We start from the raw sequence: 23,981 nt of genomic DNA, 5'->3' as shown, positions 1-23,981 counted from the left end.
ATTGAGAAATATACTTAGGATAAAGTGAAGAGTGATGAAAAGAGGAAGAAATAGATCTATAAACACCGGGTTACAGGATTCTCAGAAGAAAGAAAAGTGCATATTCACCATAAGCATGTATATCTGCATTGTACTTGATGTAAAATAAAGCTCGTGTATTCTGTTGATGTTGTTTGACATAGAACTGGGTCTAATCACCCATGTTTGGAAATTGAAGGACAGATGTATGCTTTTTATACTCCCCATTCCTTTTTCTACTCGATATATCCAATTCTTTAGTTATATTTATGGCAAATACTGCTTTTATTTTTTTTTTTTAAAGATTTTATTTATTTTATTTTTTCCCCCCAAAGCCCCAGTAGATAGTTGTATGTCATAGCTGCACATCCTTCTAGTTGCTGTATGTGGGACTCGGCCTCAGGATGGACGGAGAAGTGGTGCCTCGATGCGCACCCGGGATCCGAACCCGGGCCACCAGCATTGCAGCACGCGCACTTAACCACCAAACCACAGGGCCAGCCCAATACTGCTTTTAAAAAGCAAGATTTTCATTTATAAAAGCTACAGGGGCCAGCCCGGTGCAGTAGCGGTTAAGTTTGTGCACTCTGCTTCGGCAGCCTGGGTTCACCGGTTTGGATCCTGGGTGCGGACATACATACCGATCAACAAGCCATGCTGAGGCAGCGTCCCACATAGAGCAACTAGAGGGATGTACAACTATGACATACAACTATCTACTGAGGCTTTGGGGAGAAAAAGGGAAAAAAAGGAGGAAGATTGGCAATAGATGTTAGCTCAGGGCCAATCTTCCTCAAAAGAAAAAAAATTTTTTTCAATTAAAAAAAAAACTACGGAAAAATAAGAAAATAGAGAAACAAGCAAACAAAAATCCTCTTAAATACTCCCACTCTAAAATAGACACTGTTACCATTCTTATGTGAATTCTTCCAATATTTTCTCCATCCATTTTTCCCTTCATGCAAATAGTAATTTTATGATGCATAAACAATTTTAATAATAAAATTAAATAGATGAAATACTAGATAATTCTGCATTGTTTGCCTTTACCTTTCACTTTTTACAGACTTTCAACCTCGGAGTGAAATCAGGCAGATACATGTTTTTAATGAAGAGGAAACCACTTGTTATTCAGGTCACACACAAGTGCACACACGCGCACACACACACCCACACCACTGTTAAGTTATGTCAACAATAAATGAATGAATGAATGGAATTGGATGTCCTTCATCCCCAGGCACCAGAGAGCATGGCAAGCCACTGGAGCTGGGGTTGGGTACACTTTCTGAGCTGGGTCTAGAGAGACCAGGGTGAGACTGGTGACCTCGCCCCCCAGCTCTCAGCCTGGCTCATTGAAGCCTGGATAGATTACAGAATCCGCACAGCTTTGGGGAAGAACTGGGAGTCCCTGAGGAGGACATCACAGTGATCAGAACTCCTCCGGATGATCCTGGGCTGTGCAGGGCACAGATTACAGTTCATTGCCCCGTACTGTCCTGCCTATGGGTGTTTCACAGCAAGGAGGTTGAAGCCACTCACCACGGCTTCCTGTGATCTTCCAGTTCCCTTCTGCTTTTAGTTCTTTGTTTACTCTGACTGAACTTTCGCCTCTTGCTGCAAGGTGAGAACCAAGTGAAATACCCAGATGTGGGCTGGGCAGGAAGGTACCATGAGGCTTGCAATCCACTAGCTGTTGCAATACTTCTGAGAGAGTGTTATCAGACAATTTCCCTTCTCAGTGTCCCCCCTACCCCTGTATACCCAGCCCAGCTCTCTGAAGACAAGGCACATAAGAGCTGGAAATGGACTCCATGGCACCAAGATGCTCCCAATCTGTCCTTACAGTTCATAGTGTTCTTGATTTGCTTCCTCTCTCCTCCCCCACCACACACACACATCCACAATGAATACAGAAGGAATTTTCAGGTGGCAGAAAATACCTAGTTTATCAGATTGGGGGGAATGTAGCTAGAGAGGGGAAGGGATGAAGGGAAGGGAGGAGGAAGTATAGAAAATGCTCTCAAAACATCAAGCAGTTCAAGTCAGTCATTGAACAAAGGCCCTAGGTTCAGTCATACTGCCTCTGTCTCTGGTCTAAAGCCATACACTAGTCAATCAGGCCAAAAACTGAAGAAGAAACACCCTAAACCATGCATTCTGTTAGTCTTCAGTTTTTAATGCCAACATGTTTAATCTAGGCTTTATTGTTTCATTAATCGCAGAGAGGCATCTTGACAGTTATTAACATTTGCACACAGAGTGTTTTCACTTTTGATGCTGGTAAAAATCCTGGGAGCTAGTAATGCTATTCTCCGTATTTTAAAGGTGAAGATATTGAAGCTCAGAGAGGCTAAATGACTTGCCAAAAGTCACAGAGCATGGTTTCCAACCCAAGCAAGTCCCCTAGCACCTCTAATCTACATGTATATAGATCTCAAAGAACCAGAATCTAATTTCCCGTTTTTTGTAAGTGAATAAGCAGAGTCATTTGTGGCTGGTCACTGTAGGATGAGACTGGCGGGTAGAGCATCTGCAGGTGGCCAATTACCTTATGTGCCTACTTCGTGTCTGTGATTTTTCATATTTTTAGATTTAATTTTTATATATGATTTAATTAACTTGCTGTTTTTATATAACTAAGGATCCCTGCAAGGCAAGGATTATTATTTTTCCCATTTCGTAGATGCAGCAACTGAGGTTCAGAAAACTTATTGTCCACAGATACATTCTAGTAAGTAGCAGAGCCAGGATTTGGACCCAGATTCTTTCCCCCACTTGGTTGGGGAAAGGAGATTTGGAGGGGGAGAAAGTATTTTACTGCATTTTTCTATTTCCAATCATTTGTCATTGTTTTCTGGCAAGGTCATTGGGTCTGTCTCTGAAGAAGGTGTCAAGGCAGCAGCCGCTTCCACTCTTGTTCAGGGGCAACTGAAATGAGCTGCATCACAATCTTTCCAAACAAAGCACCAGCTCTCTTTTAAAATCACCTCTAAAGCTCTTTGTGGTGAGTGCTTCAGGATGCCAATCAACTGTACGCTGCTGCTATTTTGACTATAATGACTCTAGCTGGTGATACAGCGCCATGAAATTCAAACAATCATTTCTAAACAAATTCTGCCCTTGGGTGTTAGGAACACACACACACACACACACACACACACACACGCACGCTAATTTCAGGTTGCTGCGTGCTAAAACAATCTCCTCTCTCTTCCTCTGCCATGCCCACCATAGCCATTACCTGCACACCTCTGCCAAACCCTCAGAATGGAACAATGACCTGTGTCCAACCTCTTGGAGATTCCAGTTATAAGTCCGCATGCCAGTTCACCTGTGATGAGGGATTCTCTTTATCTGGACCAGAAAGATTGGATTGTACTCCATCTGGACACTGGACAGGTTACCCACCAACGTGTGAAGGTAGGATTCCTGGTCTGTCCTTTCTCATGGCTTCTCAGGTAACGTTACAGCACGGAGAATCACCAGGGATTCATGTAAAACTGTTCTTAAGCTACAGGAAACACACTCTCCACAAAGCATGGTAATCTAGACCAAAAGCTTTTCTCTCTCTCTCTGAATATTCTTATAATAATAACTTTAGTTAAACATTTCACAGTTTAATAAAGTGTTTTCATGTCATTATCACATTTGACGTTTACCACAATGCTGAAATAATGAGCAAAGGAAGTATCATCTCCATTTTAGAGATGAGGAAACAGAGGCTCAGAGAGGCTAGGTAACTTGTCAAAATTCACACTGTTGGTAAGTGATGAAGCTCAGCTATGACATCGGGACTTTTACTTCTTTATAAAGTATTTTTCTACTACAGTCGTCATTCACTCATTCTTACATTCACCTTCACTGAACACTACCAAGCCCCAGACCCCGAGCTTATTCAGGGATGGATGTGATTTCATCCCAGCCCCTCAAGGATCTCCTGGTCTAATATCTGTGTGCTTCTCTCCTCCTTCCACTTTTATGTGGATTATAAGCTCCTGGAGGGCAAGTATAGTGCCTCCTTCATCTTTGTATCCCTTACAGCAGCTAGACAGAGTAAACGTGGGTGTGTGGCAAATACCTGTTGAATTGAAGCTTATCATTTACTGGTTAAATTTACTCAAGCACAAGCCCTATCCATGGTGAATTAACGGATCCTCCAACACAGGGGCCAGATCTCATCTGTCTTGGATTCCCCCAAAACATCTGGCTGATGCATTACCAGCATATAATATGCTCTAAAATACAAGTTTACTGAGTTAATTAATTCATAGCTCATGTTTACTTTCAAAAGACACCATTGATCCAATTAATTGTTCAGTAATAATGAGACCAGTAATAATAGCTAATATTTATTGCTTGTGTAATAAGTACCAGCTATTTCACAGGCATTATCACATTCAATCCACACAACAATCTTTAACGTGGTTATTATTATCCCCATTTTAAAGATGAAGAAACAGGCTTTGGGAGGATAAATAGCCGGCAAAGGTCAAATAGCTAGGAAGTATGGAGCTAGGACTCAACCCCAGGTCTAGCCTGATTATAGGGCTAGTGTTTGTAACCACGAAACATACTGCCACCCAGCAATGTTTCTAAATCCCGAGTCAGTCACCTGTAAATTTACTCTTTTCCATGGCCCAGGTTGCAGCTATGACTGCTGAAGTGAACTTTAGAAATGGCAGTGCCTGGTGATCAGATGAGAGAATACGTTGACAGAAATCTGTTAGTATTATATGAAAAAAGCTAAAATCTTACTCCTTCTTGTGGAATGAGCACTGGATTAACACCCAAAGACCTGTACTGCTCTTCCCCAAAGTCATGTGCCATTTAGCAGGTCATGTCACACCCTTGGGCCTCAGTTTTCTCGATTCCAAAAGAAGAGGAGTGGACAAGATCACCTTTGAGGGCTCTTCCCTGGTCAAGAATTTTCTAGGTTAAAGGACATAAAATGCTACCATCTACTGTCAAAAAGACATACTACAAGCCACCTGAGGAATCTAGACCATTTGTGGGTGACAGCACTAGGGCTTGTGCTTCATCGCTTGTTTCGCCTCCACTCACTCATTTACCCCATCGACATTTATGATGAGCTCTGTTTTCCCATATTCTGTTTTAAGGCTAAAGAATAAAAAAATCCCTAAGAACGACCTTACTAAAGTTTTAAATCATATATGGATCCAACATTTGTTAAATCTGTAATGTCTGGAGCCCCTGTTTTCTTTCCAGCCCCCTTTTCTCCACAAGAGGAGGCATTTGCCTCCCACCCTGCGGGCCCAGCCCCACTCAGTGTCCAGAACCAACGCTGCCCGCGGACGGCAGCCTTAGCCAACCGTGGGCCTTAGCATCGTCAACCTTGCCTGAGCCTGAGCTTGAGCTCTGGTTTTTGTACCTGTGTTTCTACCTCATTCTCCAAACTTATTCTCTAGATTTAGGCAAATAGTTCCTCTTCTTTCCCATATGCCTGAGTCCGTGATTTTTAACCCTTCAGCACTGACCCCAGGACCCTGATTTTCACACGGTGTTTTACAGAGTCCTAGGTTATACCAGAGGGGACGTGGGGGTCACCACATCAGCAGGGGCCAGGCGGCAGGTGGAGCACTCAGTCTCCCACTCCAGATCAATACAAGATTTCATTTTTTGAGATATTTCCCTTTTAGTTAGAGCACCAGTCCCTGGACCTCTGGACTTGGGCTCTGCCTGTATTTCCCAGTCTCTTCCCTGCCTTTGCCCCGCAGGACCTGAAGTCCTTTCCCTGAACCCAGGGAATGCTGAATTGCTTGTATCCAATCTCTGTGTCCCCCATGTCCCTGCCTGCTGGACCACTATCCTGACACAGACTGCTGCTTTCCCAATCACTTTGTCATTGACCCTCTGGAGACCGTGTTTGCTGCTGGACCTGACTCCTAATGACTGGCTGCACCTTGGTGGGGAGGGGAGTGTCCTGGTTCCAAGTCCTAATTCTAGCTCTGCCCTCTGCCATGTCCCTGCTCATCCAGCTCCTGAAATAGAGCAAGCTGGTGCCCTCTAAGCTGTGGCCTGGCTCACATCCCTTTTTTTTTTTCAATTCCTCCAACATTTCTCTGACTCAATAGGGGGTTCCTATTCTTTATTTTTAAAGTTTGAGTTTAGAACAGCCAACTCATTTAAATTTGTTATTTATACTATATCTTTTTTTTTTTTTTTTTTTAATTTTTTGTTTATTGCAGTAACATTGGTTTATAACATTGTAAAAATTTCAGGTGTACATCATTGTACTTCTATTTCTGCATGGACTACATCATGTACTATATCTTCTTTTAAAAAACTTCTTGACAGAACTATATCCAACTCAAGTAAAAAAGAGATAATACAAAGAAACAGAGAAGAATTTACTAAATCTATTTAAAATAACATAAACCAATATGTTGTAAGTTGATGATAGAGTTCCGGTGAACCCAATAATCCATGAATTCACACATAATCGTGACTTACTTCACGGATTACAGAAAAACATCATTGAAGACCTTTATGGTAGACAGTACTGCCTTGGAAGTCCATGAAAATAGGGCATTAAGCATGTGAAAAAAGCAACACTTATCTGTCTTCTGTTCTTCTTGTAATTATTCAGTTTTTGATAAAATTTTACGGTAGGCTCATGAATATGACTACTTTTTAAAGGCAGCCACAGAGGTCATTCCTTGGTAAAAATCTCTTCCTCTACATCTGCACTAGGCCCCTCCTCTCCAACAGCTTCCTTGGTAACTCCACAAATTTAATTCAGTTCATGTGGCTGAGTGCCCACCATATGCCAGATCTGGGTTAGGCTTCCATGTACCTCATCAACGCTGCCCCTCAGACAGAAAAACATGCTTCCTTACACGATTCAAAGTCAAATCCTTAACATTATTTAGAGGCCTTTGGTTGGACAAAGTTAATTTTTGCATAAGAGGGTTCAGAGACTTTCATGGATACAAATGGCTTTATCTACAACTTTGACAGAATAAGACTGACAAAATTGAGACCAAAGCCATATCCCCCAAGTAGATTTAATACTGTAGTAATTCTCCTTGTATACTAGGGGTCACTTGAATCGATTTTTTAAAATAGTAACGCCTCTTGTTTCTTTTCAGAGCGGGTAAATACACTTGTTAGAATACATCCAAATTAAATTGTGCTCACTAACTTATTTGTTCATTTGACAAATATTTTTAGAACCCCTACTATGTGCCAGGTCCTGTTGCCTAGGATACAGTGTTGAAGAGCTGACGAGCCCCCTGCTCTCACGCAGTTGACATTATGCATTTTTGGGGGCTTAAATATGAAATCCTGGGAGATTCTGAAAAATTTATTTTAGTGAAAATGTTCACAGATTACTTAATGTCTATGACTTATACCAATAGATATATTTAATAAATGTTTGATAAATGGAAGTGATCTTCCAGACATGGATTTATTCGTTACTCAAAAATCTAAGAGTACTGAACTGAAATTTAGTATGTTACTTTGGCTATTTGAATGGATTCGGGCAATAAGGATCCACAATCCTTTGGTGAATAGCGTGTCACTGAAAAACATGTGGGCCAGTATGTAAAAGCCAATACATCACTTTTCCATGAGGCATTACATAGGACTTCAAGAGGTTTGTTTTTTTTTTAAAAAAAAAAAAAGCAAAATAGCTAAGCAAAATGGGCCTTACCTGACCAAGGCATTGCTTTCAGATAGCCTTGGATTTAAAGAAAGAATAGTCACTCAGTTTGTCAATAACCCAATATTTGCTGATAAATAGTAGTTTTATGTCAGAATTTAATGGGGAGGCAGGCGTGATGCTAAGAGAAATATGTAACTTCAATGACTTATAAAAACAATTTTTCAGAGAAATGGTTAGTAAATTAAAAATTCATTTACTCATCCGCTTGGCAAATAGTTGTTGAGCACCACCTCTTGAGATCCTGCGGTGTGAATTGTGGGACACATAGATTTATGGTTCTTGGGTTTTCAGAGCTTTCTATCCAGTAGAAAGTAGATATGTGATCTGTCTATCGCATGTGATATGACAGTGTATGAATTCAAACAAAACACTGATGTGTTCAGAAGGAAGACTTCAGGCTGCAGTGATCAGCAGTGGCTTTGGAGAGGCTGTGTTCAATTGGATCCTAGAGGATGGGTGGGATTTTAGTCAGTGAAAATAGAGAGAAATTCAGGGCAGTGTGAGCCAAGAACTAGAGGCAAAAACACATGAGATGAGTTCAGGGAATTCCCAGGCCCTTACCTAGCTTGACCAGGGAGTTTTGACCTTTCCTGTGCCGTGGAACTGTGGTATCAAGAGAACAACCTGGGGATCCAAATGGAGGAAGTAGTTTAGGGCAGAAGATGATTATTGCAGTTTTAGATGTGTTGAATTGAGGAGACAGCAGGATTTCTAAGAGGAAGGAGTTTAAGGCAGGAGGAAGGGCAGAAGTGAAATCCTGGACTGCACCCATACAGATAGGACAGTGAGAGCCATGGGAGGTGACAAGGTCTCTGAAGCAGAAGGTGTCGAGAGAAGAGAATGAAATCGTGAGTTCTTGAGCATAACTGCTCAAATCCTTGACTTCGTTTTCGTGACTTCTTCCTACACTCCTTTCTGCAAGCCCACCGTCTCTCCCCCCGCCTTCTGCAGTAATCACCTGTCACATTTGTTGTGGAACACCTGCTGCCTAGCAAAACACCTGACATAGTAGGTGTGCAATAAATATTTGTTGAATACATGAAGGAGTTAATTTGGTACAAAATAGAGCTTCTGAATAAACTTGAAGATTGTGACATTCTTGATTTGATTCTCCAGCCATCAAGTGCCCAGAATTATTTGCCCCAGAGCGGGGAAGCCTGGACTGTTCTGACACTCGTGGAGAATTCAGTGCTGGCTCCACCTGCCGTTTCTCCTGTAATGAGGGCTTTACGCTGGAGGGGTTCGACGACGTTGAATGCACAGCTTCTGGAAGGTGGACAGCACCGCCACCGACCTGCAAAAGTAAGATAGTATACGCTTGCTGAGACAGCTCTTCTGGAAATTTCTTCAACAAAAATAACAAACTCTTATACAAGCTCTCACTATGTGACAAGTACACATTATACTACTATTATTGTGAAAACGGTACTTCTCGTTATGAAATGGGTTATCTATTGGGGTCTAGGAAACACAGCCTTTGGATTAAAAAAGTTATAAGGAGTGAAAGGATTTTTTTCATAATTGTGAATAAAAGATATATTGATTCTTAAGCAGAAATCTCCTTTCATAATTTTGGCCTCTTTTTCTCAAAGAGCTTTATCAAATCGATTGAATGGTCTCCATTGCTTCACTGCCGGGAGGAGTACAAGGGGTAGAGCAACTGGTCCAACTTTTCAAATCGAGGGACAGAGGTGCAGAGAGGTCAATCATCATCCTTCTGCCACGTGGCAATTTGGCGACAAAGCCAGTGGCATCATTCACACCTCACATTTAATGCTGACTTTTGGCCAGAAAACAATCCTGTCTCCCAATAAAGCAGCAATGGACAGGCAACTGGCCTATGCATATTTCGCTTTCTACTGAATTTCTTGTATTTCTGCATCAACTCTTCTGGAGTTTTTTGTTTTGTTGTTCTTGTTTGTTTTTTTCTTAATATTGGTAACATTGACCACCCCACCCCCTCCCCCCCGCCCAGTTTCTTCTTCTGGCCAGAAGAATCATCTCTCCAAGGACGCTTTTAAATAATTTTTCTCACCTGGTTTTCCATACCTGAGATAAATAGTTTTCCTTAACTTCCTTAAGGAGCTATTGCTAAAGCCTCCCTTATCACGAAAGGAGTGGAAGGCAGTTATGCCATGTTAATCTTAACTCTGTTATGCTCTTTTTAATTGAGAGCTCTCTAAATTGAAACATTTTCTCACAACAGGTGTAGTATCAGCCTCTACTCCAGAGGTGCAATGCCCAGCCCTCATCGCTCCAGAGCAGGGAACAATGTCCTGTAGGCATCATCTGGGAACATTCGGTTTGAATACCACTTGTTACTTTGGATGCAAAGCTGGATTCACACTCATGGGAGACAGTGCTCTCGGATGCGGACCTTCAGGACAATGGACAGCAGTAGCTCCAGCGTGCAGAGGTAATGTGAAAAGGAGCAGGTGGTTCTTTTTTTTTTTTTTTTTTGGTGAGGAAGATCAGCCCTGAGCTAACATCCATACCAATCCTCCTCTCTTTGCTGAGGAAGACTGGCCCCGAGGTAACATCTGTGCCCATCTTACTCTACTTTATATGGGACGCCGCCACAGCATAGCCTGACAAGCGATGCATCAGTGCACGTCCCGGATCTGAACCCGGGCCGCCAGCAGCGGAGCGTGCACACTTAACTGCTACGCCACAGGGCCGGCCCCTAGCAGGTGGTTCTGATGCTATCTTCTAGCCAGCAGTCGAGCTAGTCATTGTACCTGCCTGTTGAAATCCCATCTAACCCAATGACAACTTCAAGGGTCAGCTCCTCCATGAAATCCACACGAATCCCAACCAGTAGTAATGTGCAACAGGCATATCACTTCTCCCCTTTCTTACGTCACAAGCTAATGCCCTGGTACTCAAAGACCTAAAGGAGGAAACATTTTAAAATGTCTAAAATGTGTTAGAACAATGAGCATGCTAAACGTGAAACCGCCTATATGAATTATGAAATACAAGCTGCAATTCTATTAATTATGTGACAGTGTAAACATTCCATATTTTCATAATTGGAACCTAAATAAAAAGATAAGCCATGTATGATACCTCTTGAAGAGCTGTCACCTTATACGTGAAGCACTATGTCTCTTTCATCTTGGTATTCCCCATGAAGCACAGCACAGTGCTTTGCAGATGTCACTATTGCTCAATAATGTTTACTTGAGTTAAATTTAATTTCCTGAGCTTTAGTTTCCTATCCACAAAGTAGAGGGAATAACTCGAAGTTCTCCAAAAAATAGTTTAAAGAGGGCGGCAGTCTCTACTTCTCTCAAACTTTCAGAGGCCAGCTATGCCTAACTCTCGTTAAGTATTTTAATAAACAAGTGGTGACATACCAGCTAATTGCCAATGGTATTAATAACAACATTTAAACAATTGTATTTTTGAGAAGCAAAATTTTGTAAATAGTATTTTTGTAGTTAAGATTGATCAATCCATTAGTGGGTATTTATTGAATGTGCCCATCCGCTCTTTGGTATCATTCTCTGAGTGCGTATTTTAGGATGTGTGATGTTGGAAGAACTAGTGTAAATGTTGGAAATGGCTCATCTCCTTTCTGATCTTTTGTAATCCACTTTTATAATCTACTAGCTAGCCAGGTTTCAAATGAAACCAAAATCTCTTTTACCTTCATTCTGTGTGTTTGTTTTTCCTGTGTTCTTTCTTCCTGTAGCTGTCAAGTGCTCCAAGCTGCACATTATTGAGCCAATAGTGATGAACTGCTCCAACCCCTGGGGAAATTTCAGCTATGGATCAACCTGCAGCTTCCATTGTCCAGAGGGTCAATTACTTAATGGCTCAGCGAGAACAGCGTGCCAAGAGAATGGCCAGTGGTCAACTACCATGCCAACCTGCCAAGGTATATTTTTCATGTGGGTGAGGAAGTCACTTGGAAAATAACAAAATCAGTGTTTCTTCTCTATATATTACTGACAGCAGTCTCGCTTTCCGTCACTGGGTTGCCCCTGCTTTCAGTAGATGTTTCACAATGAGTCAAGCAGAGTCTCCTTGGCTTATACAGAGCAGTGGGAATTAAATTCAGTGACTTGTGTAGACGATCACCACTCCTTGTTCAGAGCTCAGATTTGTGACATGAATCCTTTCATTCCTTTATAATCTGTGTGTAATACACCTTGAAATTTCAAAAAGTTTTAAACTGGAGGTTATTTCATGGCGATTCCTAATTTTTTATCTTTGTTTACCATCTACCTCCAAAAATACCATACATCTTCCTTAATTAAGTTCCATCTGTCTGTAAGGTTTCTTTCATCCCTCTCCCTTTTTCATTTTTTTCTCTAGCAGCTTGTTATAACTACTTTTTGTGGCATAACTGAATCTTTGACTGCCCCCCCCCCAAATTACCCACAGTTTATTTTATTTACCCGAACTTCCATTTCTTGTATCTACCATTTAATCGTTTAAGTCCTTTTATTGGGTCCTTACCCTGACTCCTTGGAAATTACTTTTGATATTTAAGCATTGGAATAAAATCAGGGCCTGCTTCCTCTTATGCTGCAGTGGTTTTGTGAATTCCAGATCCTCTCTCGTGCCAGGTTGTCAGCACTGCCAGGACCTTTGATGATCCTACTTGATCACACCTCTTAGAATTCTTGGGACCCTTCTGGGAGAATGAGGGTCTTCTGTGCAATACGCTTCTTATGTCTTGCGTGTGTTTGTGTTTGTTTTGCAGCAGAGCCACTGCCGATCCAGGAAGCCCTGACTTACATGGGTGGAGCTGTGGCTTCTGCAATAGGTTTGGTGATGGGTGGGACACTCCTGGTTCTGCTCAGAAGGCGTTTCAAACGAAAAGGTAAATAGGAAAAAATATTCTCCTTAGTTTCTTCTTTCATGTGATTTGAGATGGGGCAGTGAAACCACAGCTTCAGTAGTTCATCCTTGAGAACATTTGCATTAAAAGAAAACAAGGCCAAGATAAGTGATCTTGAGAACTGACTACCCATTAGAATTACCTTTATAAAAATACAGATCCTCATTTAGGGAGATCTGGACATGGGCCTGGAAATCTAAATTTTTCAAAAGCCTCCCCCCAAAATCCTGGAGAGGCCAGTTTACACATTGGCATTTGGGGGCCTCTGGTCTAGGTAACCTTAGTTTCACCAAAACTAACTGGAAAAATGTCATGCTTCCTTTCTTCACTCATTCTTTCATGCAATGGTCATTTATCGATCCATTGTGTTAGGTAGTGGGACACAGCACGATGACAGACAGGTGAAGTCAGGGCTAATACTGAAGTGTAGTAAGTGTGTTAGGACAAAAATACAACCTGAGTGTTACTAGAACAAAAAATAGAGGTGTCTCAACCAGACTGACAGGTCAGAAACGGCTCTTTTAAGCTTGGAAGAATAAGAGAGATTTTGCCAAGGAAAAAAAAATAGAAATAGAGTTCCAGCAAAAAGAATGGCGTGTGAAAAGACCTGAAAGGGTGAAACAGCTGGGAAAGTGCTATGTTGAGCAGTTCAGTGCATCTAAATCAAAAAAGGCTTGTGGAGGAAGTGGCGGATGAAGCTAGAGGCACAAGGAGCTGCTGCTTTATTAATGGCGTGGTATGCTAAGCTAAGAGATATGTACGTCCCATGGAAACTTGTGGAGCTAAAGCAGGCTTTAAGCAGGGAAATGACCAAAGTGGAAGAAGACCCTTTCATCCAAAAAGAACTCTGGTCTAGGAATAAAAGAAGGGAACCATCCTTTAAGGGTTAAAACATCCTTTTTCTATCTGCCCCAGACGCTTAGCCTGTCCGTCAGTTCAGAAACCTTGCACATCTAGCTTATAAGGCTACTGGGGCTCTTCTTCATCATTCCTCGTGGAAAGTAACTGGGGGCATCAGAGTGGTCGGGAATGTTCGAATCCAGATAACTGAACATGGCTGTTAAAAGTCCCTGACAGCATTCTCATGGAATTGAGGAGTTTCAACACCTATTCTTAACTGCTCAGGGGCAGACCTTGGGCCCTACTCTTACGCTCTCTCCTTTCACAAAGCCACCATTGCATTGAGGCTGTTTCTCTAAGGTGCCTTCATATACTCTCCTGTGAGTGGACGACTAGGACAATAGACAAAGAGTAGCGCTCGGCCTAAAGACCAGAGCTACAACCAATCCCTCCATGCAACATTTGTGCTTGCTTAACCAAACCCAGGAGGCAGAGGCAAGAGCTCCTAAGACCTGGATCCTAATCTCCATAATCGTGTGGGAATCACTAATTCCTGCATTTTCTTTTGTGTTGAGACCTTTCTAGGGTACTCTCTGAACCATGGAGAGGGACCAGCAGCCACTCATCCTCCAATATCTTTAATAATAAATAAATTCACTTGCTGGGGATGGGGAATTTTCATTTGACCAGTCCTGATATGATTTCAAACTTCCTAGGATTCTACGGTCAAATAACAGAAAAATTCCACATACTATGTCTCCCTCTCCTGCAAATTCAAAATGCACATTCATTATCACCTTGAAGGTTCAGTAATGCCCTGTAATAAATATATTTGCTCATTGTCATTTGACCTAAATTTTCTAAACTAATTTAGCCATTAGATGCTTTTTCCTTTTTATCTATCTATGGGATGACTGACAGGCCTACTACCATGTTTCAAGTTTCCACTATTAAAGTCTATTGTTTGGATTAAGACTGGAGGCCCCTGATTACATATGTTACTGGGAGGGAAAACACCCGCTGTTATGTTGGTATGGATTTTTTTTATGTGATTATCTTGCCCAGCTGATGGCTCAGGGAGTGTGACACAGGATGCAATGATAGGGGCCTTAAGAGCCAAAGAAATGGATTTTGAGAACCAATGATCTCAACAACAACAACCAAAAATAGCCAAGAGGCTGAAGTCAGACCAGAGATATGAAGAGAGGTTTTTACTGAAAGAGAAGAGGAGGAAGGCGAGAGGACTCTGGAGTTAAACATTGTCAAATGTTTAATTTAGCCTAAAACCAGTGCTACCTCTCAGGGGGAGATTGTTCCCAATGGGCCCTTTATAATGAGCTCATCTGGAAATCAGTCACCGACTTTCCCCAATAATTCCTGTCACAGAAAGGATGACTTTTCTCCTCACCTCATTTTTTCTTTTAAACTAATCATTTGTCTCTTCTTGCTTATTTCAGATGATGGGAAAAGTCCCTTGAACCCTCAAAGGTAAGATGGAAATGTTTTATGATTGAGTACACTTTTCTAGTTTGACTTTTTAATTCACAATATGTCAGAATTATTATACACAACACCCCCTTTTTGCAACAAACATTTTGCAATGCCACCTTGTCTATTGTGAGGTAAAATATACAGATAGTATATCCTAACTGCACATGTTTTAAAAATCAATAAATGCCCTAATTATAATAGAAAGGAGAAATAAAAGTGAAAATGATTTATAACAGAAATGACACGCTAAGGCTGGGGCACAACATCAGCAGAACTATGAGGTCATCAGAAGCTTCACCTTTGGGTAGAATCACTGAAGGCAACAGCCATAAAGACCAAAGGCAAGAATATGGTAGTAGCAACTCAAATGGCATCAGAGGTGGTGCCGACGCCAACGTGATTTTTTTTTTTTTGGTGAGGAAGATTAGCCCTGAGCTAACATCTATTGCCAATCTTCCTCTTTTTGCTGAGGAAGATTGGCCCTGAGCTAACATCTGTGCCAGTACTCCTCTATTTTGTATGTGGGACGCCGCCACAGCATGGCTTGATGAGCAGTATATAGGTCCACGTCCAGGATCCAAACCTTCAAACCCTGGGCCACTGAAGTGGAGTGTGCAAACTTAACCACTATGCCGCCGGGCTGGCCTCAGACCTGATTTCTTACAGTAAACGACTCTGGTAAAGAGTTGTAAAATCTGTTCTAATCTTCCCTCAATTCACACGGCAATTGCATTTTAAAAGATGCAAACAAATACTTAATATTTATATTTAAGGAGTTAAGTGCCAAGCTCAGACATTTTTCACCTGCATGGATATTGAGTAGATATTCTAAAGTTGTGGGGGATATAGGACAATTCTTTTGCATCCATGCCTGTTAGGATGTCCAGCACTGCTGGCCTCTACCCACTCAATGTCAGTAGAACTCTTGATCATTATGAAAATTTTAAAAAGTCTGTAGGGGGCAGTACTATCATTCTTTGCTAACTCACCAGATGACCAAGTATCAAGGCTGGGAACTCTGTAAGGATTTTCTCTCACCGGGAAGAAGCTGCAGCCCCTTAGGGGGCAGAGCAGGTATTCAGTACCTAAAGCATTAACAATAACGACGTGGTGTAAAATGCACTGCAAATTACCCAGAGCTGTTAAGTGGGATCTCATCTCTTTGGCATTTATTTTTCTCTCCCTTTCAAAGCAGAATTCCAGGGGTGGGATGGTAATCCATGGTCTCTGGAGAAAACTATGTGCTGGACTGTAGTCAAGGACTAAGCATCGTATGGCAGGTCATTCTTGTGTTTCTTTTTTTTAGCCACCTAGGAACATATGGAGTTTTTACAAATGCTGCATTTGACCCAAGCCCTTAAGGTAAGTTACCCATGAAGATATTTTTGAAGGAAATAGAATAGTAGAAGAAAGAGGAAGAATATAAACCTTGACTTTTCTTTATATAATTTTGAGTTAAATTTTAAGCATGTATTAAATTTCCAGACCATGAAGGAAATTGTGTTGGCAGTAGGGGACAGGTATGGCAGTGGAGTGACAATAGAACATGAATTCATATAAGGATGTCCATTTCCTCCAGGATAGACATGTTCTAATAAGACATAACATTTCAGGATGTATGACATTCCTATTAACGGCTGCTATGTGGTATTGACACTGTGGCCTTGCTTGGTAACCAGAAGTCATGACTGCTAGAAAAATTTTACAAACTTTTATGGAGCCAATCTCCTATGTGGCCTGCTGGAAAAACAAAAAAATAATCTGACATCTTCTTCCTCCCCAAAAGCTCAGTGAGTAGTTGAGTTTCCTAGGAAAAGTAGTCTAGATGGCAGAATATCTGGATTCTAGAAAGAGATTATATTGAGCCTCAGGGAATAGATATGATGAGAGCTAGCTTGCTTTCTTTCTTTAAGGAAAAAATAATAATTTTAATTTTTTTGTCTCATTTTCAGAGACTGTCCTTTTCTTGGTCACCTCAATCAACCTCCACAGGATTCTATTTTTAACTATCAGGTTTCCTGCTAGACTTGACTTTAACTGTAGTGTAATTGCTGCAGTTTTCTGTAAATACTTGTGAATAAAAGACATGGAATTTCCTTGAGATTAGCTCTGAACCAGAGCAGAAGGATTGTACCACAAGCCCAAGCTCTCCACCCACCCTTCCTGTTCCACCTCTCCCTTCCTCCAACACAAGCCTCAGGAGCCAGGATTGAACGTTCTACAGTGCTCTGTGGGCCTTGTCTGTGCTGTCACTTGAAATACCAATTAGCCAGAGACTGGAGCATCTGACTCACCAGAAGTCCAGACTGTGGAGCAATAAAAATGCCTCTGCTTTGTTGGAAGGCAGGCAGTGTCTCTGACTTGAAGAAATTCCTGTAAGAACTTCTGGGGTCTCCAGTGGTTGCTGTTTATGAAGCCTCTTAGACCTCTGCTGCAAGGCTTCCAGAGAAGCCTCTGGGTGGTACCAGAGGCTGCAGAAGATCAGGAATCAAGACAGGAAGGCACGCGTCACTGCAGACCTTCCCTATACTAGTCACTCTGCCCCTAAAGACTCAAAGACCAATATCCAAATGTGTAATTAAAAGGATTCCCCCCAAATGCCGTGTTCTTCTATTTGATATTTTGTTTAATAGGGTCTTTGTTTACCATCAACATAATGCACAATTACAGTTGTCTCAATTACAGCTCGACCCTCAGTCAGCAAATATATATCATACCACCCCCCCACACACAAGGAGAAAATCAGAGCAGAAAAACTCTTCATCACCTGAATGTTCTGTAGGGAAGCACAGATGTGTTTTGCATGTTCTTTAAATCACACATTTAATTAATAGGTTGTTGAAAGCTACACAGCAGTTATCTGGAACTGATGCAAAAATAGAGAGCCAAAAAATATAGTTGTTTTGTCTCCGTGAAATGTGAGGCAATGAACATGTCATGCAAACTGAATGACACATAAGTTAACATGCAAAATAAAATGGTAAAACAGTCTAACTAAAGGTTACAAGAATTTTGGTAGTAACCTTGGGATTTAGGGACACAGTGCTTTTAAAAAGTTTCTCTAGGGGGCTGGCCTGGTGGCATAGTGGTTGAGTTCGGCACACTCCACTTTGGCAGCGTGGGGTCCATGGGTTCGGATCCCGGGTGCAGACCTACACCACTCATCAAGCCGTGCTGTGGCAGTGACCCACACACAAAATAGAGGAAGATTGCCACAGATGTTAGCTCAGGGCCAGTCTTCCTCAAGCAAAAAAGAGGAGGATTGGCAACAGATGTTAGCTCAGGGCCAATCTTCCTCACCAAAAATAAAGAAATAAAGGAAAAGAAAAGAAAAGTTTCTCTAATATATTGTCAATAGCATCTCTGACTGCTTATTTTACGGCAGTCACTAGGCTCGACACTTTAGAACAATGGTTATCAGCCCTGTCTCCTGAGTCAGCATCTGCATTTTGTAAAAGCTCCCCAGGAAATTCTGATGGTTTTCCAGCTTTGGGAACCACTGATACTGTCGATACAGAGAAGTGTAAGGCACTGTTCCTGCTCTTGAATAGTTTATAATCTAGTTGGGGAGACAATAGACACCCACACAAAGTAATAGAGGGCAATCAAGATGAGTATATTATTTAGTGTTGTAGGAGTTCATAAAATGGAAAAGTCAATTTGAGCCCAGAATCAAGGAAACAGCTTGAACTCGGATAGCACTTTAAAGAGTGGACAGCAAAGAGGAAGAGAATGGGCATTCAAAGTTGATAGAATAATATCAGCAAAGGAGCAAAGACAGAAGATTGTGTGTAGGGGGAGTGACTATTGAGGAGCCCGACATCACTGATTCCTCATGTGAGGTGCTGGATTACAATTTATTGACTTTATCGAGACAAGTTACAAGACAGAAGCTTGGAGGTGTGCAGTTTCAGGGAACCCAGGACAAGTCACAATGATGCTTCAGACAATATAATTCTCAGATTGTCTGTAAGATCTGAAGGAAGTGTGCAACAGCCAGATCCTCCAAGAAATATAAGGGGCCCTGGAGGCAGGAAAAATATAACCATAGTAACGAACATATGCTACGTGCTTTCTATCTGCTGGGAATTTCACACTTTATGGTATTCTTCATCCTCCCAACAACCCTATCCAGGAAAACTACTATTACCATCCCCATTTTGCAGATGTCAAAACTGAGTACCAGAGAGGTCGAGTAACTTATCCAAGAGAACACAGCTAGTGAGCAGGACTGGAATCTGCTCCACTGATCCTCTCAGCCACGCTCTTTAAGCCCTTTGCTCTGCTGCTGCCTTAGCAGGCCCTTATCAAGACAGAACTGTGCGCAGGTAGACGTCAGTACAGCTGTCCAGGCCAGCAGGCCCTGTTCGTGTGCTCCTTCCCTTGCTTCCTCGCCACCTGAAAATACAATATTTCTGTGCCCAGTAACAGGGCATAATACCCTTTCCTTAGATCAGAAGGAGACTGATGAGGGTAAGAGTATTGGGTCCCATTGCACTGGGAATTGCAGAGCGTCTGGCAAGTGTGAACTTGGCGACATGCAGATCTTCCGGTGGGTGGTGAGGGGCTCCTGGCCTTCCAGCGGTGGAGGTGCGGGAGTACATGCCCTCGCCTCATGAATCCCTGGGCATTGTCCCGCCTGCTAGAGCTTCTGATCTCTGCCCTTTCTTCACCGTAGTACAACAGTCACTAATCTGGTTGCACTCCCTAATCCCTCTTGTCATTTGGGGCAGTGACCTAGCCAACCGCCAGCCTCCACCCAGGAGGTGGAGACAGCCCAAGGCTGCTGCCGCCGCCCTCAGCGCCTGCGGGAGCTGAAGGGAAGGAGGACACCGCCACCCGCAGCCTCCCGGGGCTCACTGCAGCGGGGACGGCGGACGAGCTCGCGGGCGCAACCTGCGGCGGAGGCGAGCCCTGCCCGGGTCCCGGGGTGCTGGCGGCGGGCGGGAGCAGGAGAGGAACCATGTTCCCGGGCTGCCCACGCCTCTGGGTCCTGGTGGTCCTGGGCACCAGCTGGGCAGGCTGGGGGAGCCCAGGGGCCGAAGCAGCGCGGCTAAGACAGTTCTACGTGGCTGCTCAGGGCATCAGCTGGAACTACCGCCCTGAGCCCACAATCCCGGAGTAAGGCGGGTGTGGTGTCCGGGTGGGCTTCTCTAGGGACGATAATCTATTTCCTTTAAAGAGCATTTCCTTTGCAATTCCATGGCTTTTTTTTTTTTAACTTAAGGTAAGTAAATATAATTAATAGGAGAGTATAATGAATGAAATAAAGTTGGTGGATGGTAATTTTACCTCCAGTAATACAGTTTATGGTTCTGAGGATATAGAAAATATTCGGTTTGATTGGCTGGATGTGGCTTTCAAGAGTTTGTTGTTAATACAGTTTTGTTAGCTTGATTGATTGTTAGTTTAAAAATTGATTGATTCAAAAGCTGTAGGCACTAACCCCTCATTAGGCCTTCCTGCAAATTCCTGTTTCAGATTTTTCTAGTATTTTTATGGAACTTCTAGTTACATATGATTTAATCCATTCTCTACACAGCTTCATTTTCTAAAACCAAAAATATACACCTTGTACTTTTTTATAAGCAGATTGTTTAATAACAATTGCCATAATTTTGCTGTTTGCTTATAAATGACTTTAAAACATCATCAGTCCATAAAAATGCAACGTTTTTGTTCTTTCACCTTTTTTCTGCTCCATATGACTCTTCATTTTTCTCCCATTCTGAATCACTCCCTGGGATAGCTCTCCTCTGTCTATTTTGGTTAGGGTCACTATTAAAAGGCATATGTAACTAAGCAGGGATTTAAATAATAAAACTTGATGTTTGAGTTGCAAACTATTTTTCCTAATTGAAAGATTAAAAATAAGACTTCCTGGAAATTAAACAAATGATAGGATCTACCCAGTATTTCCAGTTAGTTATATTTTTATTTGTTTTAATGGGAAACCTCTTAGCATGACTCAATTTTTTTTTTTGCTTAACATCACAGTTTAAATGATTGTGAAAGATGTGTTCCTCTTTTACAATTACAAAATCAAAACGGTCAGCCAAGAAACGATATAATATTTTAAGAGTCTTTTAGTGAATAATATTAACCCTTTAAAAAATTTCTTTGCAACTCGGTTATTTTGGAAGGCATTACATACTATCTTGGTCTTGTAATCATGAGAAATCCCTCTTTTTAAAAAAAATCATTTTAAATATTGCATTTCAACGTGACCATGTAGGTCATACTCATACCCTTAGGGAACTGCCATTCACTAAAACCCCAAAGAAAACAGCAGTCTTTCCGATAGTACTTTGTCCTGCTCGAGAGTAGAACACTAACGTGGTTGCCGTCTTCCCTGTGGCGCACTGTGCTTGTGCCTGGGAGTTTGTTTTTTCTTCTGTAGTTAATGCTGAAAATAACAAGCAGAATACTGGAGGCAGAACCACACAGGGCAAAAGACTGGTTCACATGGCAAGTCCATAGGGAGCCGTGACTGGTCATCCCATCCTCTCACTCTGTGGCTGAGTTTCCAGAATTCTGGGGAGAGTCCATCCTCTAGCATCAATTATTGAGTCAAAACTGTAAAATGATAATCCAGACCAACGGTCAATATTTTCGAGCCTCACATCACGTCATTTCTCTCTAGTACTTTCGTGTCAAAAACTTAACCTGTATATCTGGCTGTTTAAACTAAGAACTTGTTCTAAATTGTTCTACACCTAGAGCTGAATGATACTCTAAGGAAATCAACATTATAACTCCATCCTTGGCCAAAGTGTATTTTAGCACAAAGAAGAAATCTTTCCATTTCTTCATCAATATTAGCAGGACAATGCCTTTTAGAAGTAAAATATATCTATTATTCTTGCTCCAGGTCTGAGATGATGTTTCTGAAAATTTCCCTAAGGAAACTTATTCAATCACTTGTATGTATGTAGTAACAGATATTGAAAAAAGTACATATATATCTTCCCTCCAGGGTTCTAGCTTTATACGATTTTTTATTATGAATAAATCATCTTTAAACAGTCCTCATAAATGGAAAATTAATCATGCGTATTGTTTGAATTCATATTATCTTTAACTTTCTCTTCAGATTGTTTTTCAATAACAATTCAATTGTTCAATTCAAAATAGATATGCTCAGTATTTACATACAATATACACTAGTGAAACATGGCAGGTAACACACCTCTGTTAAAATCACTCCACGTAACACACTGACTTTTCTTAGTAAAGATTTTACACCATCATGCATATTCCATCTGTATTTAAAGACCCAGGATAAAGGAAGGGAGTTACTTTTCAATTGTACTAAAAAAAAAAAAAGTAAATAAAAATGGACTTCCACATTACGGACAAACTGATATATAGAATTCTAGGATTCTTGAGCTCTAAGAACTTTAAGTCATTTAATTCATTTTCAACTTCCATGTTTTAACTTCCTACTTTTCCCCACACTCTAAGCACCAATACCCCTACCAAGTGGTTGTCTACTTTCTACTTGAATGCTTCCAGTGACTGAGAACTCACTATCTTCAATAGCTAGCCATTCCAAAAATACTTCCTCATGCCTCCTTTAATTCTGCCCACAAATATTACTACAGTTCTTGTAGCCCGCATTTTTAAAAGTTAAGAGAATTACTACAATTACAGATTTTTCTACTTGCTGGGAAAACCTGATGGCTAAAAACCAACTCTTATTACAGTTTTAAAATATTACTAGCTAACATGCCTTGAATGTTTATAATGTGCCAGCTCTAAGTCCTTTGCAGGTTTCGACATTTAGTATTTGTAACAATTCTGTGTGGGAGATTCAACTCTTATTCTCATTTCACAATTGTACAAACAGGCACAAATAGATTAAGTAAACTTTTCAAAGCTATGATCTTGGGTTCTTTTTTACAATATTGATTCTGAGTCATAGGATTAAGGCAGCCTAAATTTGTGAAAGAATGGTTATCACAATAGAATATTCTTGAAGAGACCAATAATTATTTTATTAACTTCACTTGTTGTCCATATTTATAAAACCTTGACTTTCTGAAATGCAGTCAGAAATACTTTATTCCTACTACAACTCTGAGCACACGAGAGATCTCTTTTTTCTGTAATGTGAGAAGTGGGTGTCATGTATGTCTTTCAAATGAGTTTCTGTGTTTTATTTCCAGTTTGAATTCTTTTGCAAATTCCTTTAACAAAATTGTCTACAGAGAGTATGAAGCATATTTTAAGAAAGAAAAACCACAAGCTAGAACTTCAGGTAAGCCTAAAATATATTTATTAATTTTAAAGATAAATCTCTATAAATAATTTTACATTCATATGTATCTAAAATATCCATTTAGTGACATTTTATAGAAATGCATGTTTTTGTTGTTTTTAAGTAGCACAGGCTACATAATTTGCGAGGCCCCTTATTCACATTACTGAGGATTTCAAAACAGTGGCAGCAAAGCATTAAGCTGAGCAGGGGGCCCTCCTGAGCACGGGGCCCTGTGCAATTGCCTGTGTCACATGCTCAGGAAGCTGGCTGTTTTTAACCTTGGTCAAAAAGCTAAACAAAACTTTTAAGTGTTTAAATCTTTGTTCATTCATCTAACAAGCTATTCATGAGCACCTGCTATGGGCTGGGCATTGAACTGGGTGGTCTAGATGCCACAGTGGACAAAACAGACTCGTACCCTGTCTCCATGGAGCTTATGGTCTAGTTTAATGAGTGCAGCTGAGCCTTAGCAAATGATCTTCTGCTTCCGTCTGGCTCCCTAGACTCATTCAAAGGAACTGCGTATGGCCGATTCCTTTGCATCTATCTTTCCCATCTCTTCTGTTTTATTTAGTGTGATGTACACAATAGCTCTCATTTTTGAAGGAAATCTCTTCTTTTTTCCTTATCTCTTCTTTAATCCAGGAAAGTAAGTTGAATGGGCTTCTGGGATCTTACTATATTTCACAAGAATGATAGAGGCCATTAAGATAGAACTTCCTCCAGTTGGGTCCCCTGGTCAGTAATTCACTCATCCTTCCCCCCAAACCAGGTGAAGACTTGTTGTCTTTCCTAAACTCATCCTTCTACCTCTGGTTCATCCTGTT

The 23,981-nt window shown here is 41.2% G+C and overlaps 2 protein-coding genes across 6 annotated transcripts in view; both read left to right on the top strand.

Annotated features, from left to right (window-relative positions):
* SELP (selectin P) overlaps positions 1–17,480 on the top strand; it is a 40,700-nt gene extending 23,220 nt beyond the window's left edge. For both annotated transcript variants that reach the window (XM_087437805.1, XM_087437802.1), the window contains 8 exons: positions 3,256–3,441; positions 8,825–9,010; positions 9,915–10,124; positions 11,406–11,591; positions 12,423–12,542; positions 14,858–14,888; positions 16,198–16,253; positions 16,844–17,480. In XM_087437805.1, the coding sequence (XP_087293931.1) occupies positions 3,256–3,441; positions 8,825–9,010; positions 9,915–10,124; positions 11,406–11,591; positions 12,423–12,542; positions 14,858–14,888; positions 16,198–16,252 (974 nt within the window). In that variant the 3' untranslated portion in view covers position 16,253; positions 16,844–17,480. The remainder of the gene's footprint in view (positions 1–3,255; positions 3,442–8,824; positions 9,011–9,914; positions 10,125–11,405; positions 11,592–12,422; positions 12,543–14,857; positions 14,889–16,197; positions 16,254–16,843) is intronic.
* Positions 17,481–19,788: 2,308 nt separating this feature from the next.
* The window catches only part of F5 (coagulation factor V), a 72,917-nt gene continuing 68,724 nt past the window's right edge, over positions 19,789–23,981 (top strand). For all 4 annotated transcript variants that reach the window (XR_015553877.1, XM_087437798.1, XM_087437800.1 and 1 more), the window contains exons 1-2: positions 19,789–20,012; positions 23,060–23,151. Coding sequence is in view for 3 of the 4 variants with exons in the window: in XM_087437798.1 (XP_087293924.1) it covers positions 19,855–20,012; positions 23,060–23,151 (250 nt within the window). In the remaining variant the exon portion in view is untranslated. The remainder of the gene's footprint in view (positions 20,013–23,059; positions 23,152–23,981) is intronic.

Source organism: Ceratotherium simum, chromosome 2 (assembly GCF_057802395.1).
Source record: "Ceratotherium simum simum isolate JZ-2026a chromosome 2, ASM5780239v1, whole genome shotgun sequence".
In the NCBI taxonomy this organism is placed as follows: domain Eukaryota; kingdom Metazoa; phylum Chordata; class Mammalia; order Perissodactyla; family Rhinocerotidae; genus Ceratotherium; species Ceratotherium simum.
Note: the sequence above shows the minus strand (reverse complement) of the source record. Positions and strands in the feature narration are given on the sequence as shown.